Source organism: Clupea harengus, chromosome 16, assembly GCF_900700415.2.
Source record: "Clupea harengus chromosome 16, Ch_v2.0.2, whole genome shotgun sequence".
NCBI classification, from domain to species: domain Eukaryota; kingdom Metazoa; phylum Chordata; class Actinopteri; order Clupeiformes; family Clupeidae; genus Clupea; species Clupea harengus.
In genome coordinates, this window is record NC_045167.1 from 5,020,928 (window position 1) to 5,025,927 (window position 5,000).

Here is a 5,000-nt window from a genome sequence, read left to right on the forward strand (position 1 = left end):
AAGAATTTAACGCCACAGGGGCCACGGCACAGACTCCTCTTTCTGTTTTGTTTTGACTGTAGATCAGTGGGTATGACCAAGGAAAAGAGATTCCCTTCTTTCGTAAAATATATAATTTTTGTTTTTAAGTTATTGTGAGTGTGTGTTGTTTATTGAATATCTGAATGTTTATTTGTCAGTGTATATTTCAGCACTGCATCTTTAGTGTACATACTTCTGTGTGTGTGTATGTGTGTGTGTGGTCTATGTACAGTCCCCATGCTGTGCCGGATCGCTTGCGTCTGCGTGTGAACCGAATCACACTGCAGGAGTACGAGAGGCTACAGTTCGACAAAGATCGGATCAGAGATATTTGTAAGTGACTACATTTCCCATAATCCACTAGAAAGTGTCTGTAGGAGATGCCTGGCAGTTGCATGAAAATGCAGGTATTCTGTGAATTGAATAGAAGTATTTTGTGTATGCATTGTCTATGATTGCATTATCTGTCTGTGTGTGTGTGTGTGTATTATTCTCAGCTATCCCAGTGGGCATTGTGGTGGTACGAGGGGACTGTGATCTGGAGACATGCAGACTCTACATTGACAGGCTGCAGGAGGTGAGGAGTGTGTGTTTGTGTGTGTGTGTGTGTTTGTGTGTGTGTGTTTGTGTGTGTGTGTGTGTGTGTGTGTGTGTGTGTGTGTGTGTGTGTGTGTGTGTGTGTGTGTGTGTGTGTGTGTGTCTATGTCTGTTTATGAGAGGGTGAAAGGTTGTGTTTTTAATCTGCTGACCTAATGGGGCATGTCCAGGCATGTGCAGAGTGACCTGATATTCAGTAATCATAAATTCAAGGTGTGTGTGTGTGTGTGTGTGTGTGTGTGTGTGTGTGTGTGTGTGTGTGTGTGAGTGTGAGTGTGTGTGTGTGAGTGAGTGAGTGAGTGAGTGAGTGAGTGAGTGAGTGAGTGAGTGTGTGAGTGTGTGAGTGTGTGAGTGAGTGAGTGAGTGAGTGAGTGAGTGAGTGAGTGAGTGAGTGGGTCAGAGGCTGGGTTTTTAGTCCGCTGACACTAATCTCACAGGGCATGTCCAGGCATGTGCAGAGTGACCTGATATTCAGTAATCATAAATTCAAGGTGTCTGTCTGTGTCTGTATCTGCGTCTGCGTCTGCGTCTGTGTCTGTCTGTGTGTGTGTCTGTCTGTCTGTGCGTCTGTGTCTGTGTCTGTGTCTGCGTCTGCGTCTGTGTCTGTGTCTGTGTCTGCGTCTGCGTCTGCGTCTGCGTCTGCGTCTGTGTCTGTGTCTGTCTGTGTGTGTGTGTGTGTGTGTGTGTGTGTGTGTCTGTGTGTTTAGGAATGGGCCAGTAGTAAAGGCCCAGTGAGTTATTTCATTTCAGTTGGGCCAGTTGTATCATTAAGGATTTAAAGGGGATATTTTCACACTTAGAGAGAGTGTGTGTGTGTTTGAGTGTGCTTGTGTGTGTGTGTGTGTGTGTGTGTGTGTGTGTGTGTGTGTGTGTGTGTCTGTGTCTGTGTGTGTGTGTGTGTGTGTTTGAGTGTGCTTGTGTGTGTGTGTGTGTGTGTGTGTTTGAGTGTGCTTGTGTGTGTGTTTGAGTGTGCTTGTGTGTGTGTGTGTGTGTGTGTGTTTGAGTGTGCTTGTGTGTGTGTGTGTGTGTGTGTGTGTGTGTGTGTGTGTGTCTGTGTGTGTGTGTTTGAGTGTGCTTGTGTGTGTAAATGAATGTCTGAACCACCAGCAGCAACAGTTGTGTGGATAATGGCCTTGTTGATTGACAGCACTCTGGGCTCTGTTGGCAGGATTTGCACCAGGCGCCCTCTGCTGGTCGGCGCGTGCAGTGCCAGGTAAAAACCAATGACTTTGATTTCTCTCTAACCTGCATGCATGCGTGCGTGCTGGCCCGGCCCGCCTCAGACTGGAGCTGGTTCTGGAGCTGCTGTTTGTGTGTCTGACCCTGCCGCTCTTCCACAGGAGGATGGACGCAGCCTGCCCAGGGCCATCTCTGGACACAGGCTCTCCGCCAACTGGAGCTTCCTGGACTGTAAGTCTGAGATGATGGTGATGATGATGATGATGTTGTTGTTGATATTAGTATTGGTGCTGCTGCTGATGATGATGATGATATTAGTGTCGGTGCTGATAATGATGATGATTGTGTTGATGTTGATGGTAGCGTTGGTGGTGGTGATGATGAAGGTTATAATGATAAAATGATAGTGCCGGTTAGTGATGTTGATCTTCTAGTAACAGTTAGTGATGTTGATCTGGCAATGATGATGTTGTTGTTATTGTTGTTGTTGTTGTAATAGGCTATATAAAATGTAGCAACTTGCAAATATCAGAAGTTCCACGGAACTTCCATTCGTACTGTCAGGGGGTTTCCCCAACAGCTGCTTTGCAGATTAACCCCTTCCTTTATTAGTCAGGCGGCCCAGATGGCACGGATAGATGGACGTGCGGTAGGGAGAGAAATAGGTCACAAACCGACATGAGAACCCTGTTTTGTTTCATAACTGGGTGTAAATTGGTCCGACATTCTGCTTAAACAACAGACGTGTCGATTTGACTAAATGTTATTTAACGAGACGCCGACTTGAAATAAGCTAGCTAACAAGTACATTACGTTTGAGCAGAATATGAGAGCAACTCAAACTACACCATGGCTAGGTAATGCAAGCTGGTTTGACCATTTCCTAGCTATAACATCACTATTGTCTGTGTATATTGTAATATTGTAGAATGTAAATTAATCCCCTTTTAATGTCATTTTTAAAAAGACCATGAATATTCAATCACTCATATTAATCACTCCTCCTTAAGTGTTGGTCTAACATTACCCTTCCTACTTGTGATACTGTTGGACAGGAGAGTGCACTTACAGAAGGGTTTCACTGTCTTCAGCTGGGTGTGCTGCACACCACCCCATTCAGAGCAGGGGGTTGTGTTGTAGCCAAAACAACCTCTCCAAATCTTAGAGTTGATACTTCAATGAGAGTGAGAAGACCGAATGCGATGAACTGAAGTTGATTTACTCTTGCAGACTTTCATTCAAATCGGAGTGGTGGTCCATGGAGCAGCTCAGCCAAATAACCAGTGCACTAACTTTTTTAAATGGCCTATTTCGTCACTATGCTTTTCCAATCAAAAGCCTAAAACTTCAAATTGAACCAATTGAAAATCCCAAACTTATCCAAGTTGAACCAATCAGAATATTCTCTCAAACCTATACATTTTACCCACGCTCAGACAATCAGAATATTCTCGCTCACTTATTACGGAGAAACCTTTTAGGACAATGGTGACTTGTGAGAGCAGGTTGGTATCCTTGCCAATGTTGCAAAGAGCCTGATTACAACTTTTTGGGAGGCTTCGCCTGCCCTTGACTTGTCTGCATCTCTTATCCCGAGACCCCTCTATGAATGCTTGGCTGTCTCCGTCGGCCTGCACCTGTAGGCCTGTTTTTCGAAAACAAGTCTCATCCCTGGGAACAGGCCATTCTGCCTGACCTTACAAGACACTCACCTCTGCACACGGGCCATTCTGCTTGACCTAACAAAACCCTAGTCTCTGTGCACAGGCCTAATGACACTTGTTTTGCAAAACTGCTTCATGTTCACCACACCACTGTATTAGAACCATGATTTTCAACAGTTGTCTTACTGTCCTCAGCTGGGTGTGCTGCACACCACCACAGAACGGAGGGTTGTCAGATCAGATCAGACCTTCAGTTATATTTTATTTACAGTCTGTCAAATAATATCAATCATAGGCCTACTCTTTAACGTCTATAAATAGTAAAAAAAAAATGTAGGCCTTAGTGACAATATGTTCCCGCACACGCATGAGCATGGCAACCACATGAGTGCCCATGGCAACCCTGCAACCCCAGATGTGATGGTGATGGTGATGATGATGATGATTGTGGTGTTGATAATGATGGCAGTAATCAATTGGTAGTGATGATGTAGATACTGATAATCATGAAGTGTGTGTGTGTGTGTGTGTGTCCAGTAGTTGTAATCACAGGTATGGCAGTGTAATGTAGCAGTGATCTGTTTGTAATTATACTTACTACTAATCACTAATGATACGCTTTTGTGTGCCTCCCCTTCCTCAGCTACATCAGCAGATCGGTTCTATCGCATTGATAAGGCACAGGTGAGTCTTCATAAAAAGAACAGACCTGGGTGCCCCAGGCTGTACAGATGCTCAGTAATCATACAAGACAAAATAAACAAAATATGGTTTTGTGTGGTTAATATATATGTGTGTGAAGTATATGGCGGGTTTGTGTGTTTAATATATGTGTGTGAAGGTGGTGCAATATATGTGCTACTCCACCCTTAAAACTGATGTTGCAAAAGAAGTTGTGGTTTCTGTTTCCTGTATAAGGAAATGTTATGTGTATTTTTAACTGTGGGGTGATTTTACTGTATTACTGATTTGGATAGTGTGTGTGTGTGTGTGTCTGTGTGTCTGTGTGTGTGTCTGTGTGTCTGTGTGTGTGTCTGTGTGTGTGTCTGTGTGTGTGTCTGTGTGTGTGTCTGTGTGTCTGTGTGTGTGTGTACTGTAGAATACACACATGTCCCTGTCCTGTCCCTCAAATGGTTCCGTGATGTTACATGCTCTCGTATAGCGTGACAACATGCAGTAGCAGACATGTTGTGAACTGACTCTGTGGTGTGCGCACAGAAGTGTAACTACCGTAATTTCCGGACTATAAGCCGCTACTTTTTCCCCACGCTTTGAACCTCGCGGCTTAAACAATGACGCGGCTAATTTATGGATTATGATACCTGTGACTGTATACGGTGGCTTTGTGTTTACGGTGGCTTTGTGGAGCTAGGATGCTAGCATGGATGCAGCCGCATGGATGCTTAGCTCCACGCGATTTCTCAGTATCTCTCTTAAAGCAACAGTGCACTTAACGTAACTGGCAAAACTAATAATATGCATCACTATTGTATTACTTTTAGCCTGTGTAAAGTTAATTTGTTTCAATGTACCGGTAGG

General features: G+C 44.3%; 1 protein-coding gene across 6 annotated transcripts in view; it reads left to right on the forward strand.

The window, feature by feature from the left end:
- The window catches only part of dgki (diacylglycerol kinase, iota), an 85,267-nt gene that overhangs the window by 69,236 nt on the left and 11,031 nt on the right, over nt 1-5,000 (forward strand). For 5 of the 6 annotated variants that reach the window (XM_031583168.2, XM_031583166.2, XM_031583170.2 and 2 more), the window contains 5 exons: nt 254-354; nt 519-598; nt 1,766-1,831; nt 1,959-2,028; nt 4,105-4,145. In XM_031583168.2, coding sequence (XP_031439028.1) covers nt 254-354; nt 519-598; nt 1,766-1,831; nt 1,959-2,028; nt 4,105-4,145 — 358 coding nt within the window. The remainder of the gene's footprint in view (nt 1-253; nt 355-518; nt 599-1,765; nt 1,832-1,958; nt 2,029-4,104; nt 4,146-5,000) is intronic. The other variant, XM_031583169.2, reaches the window with a different exon arrangement.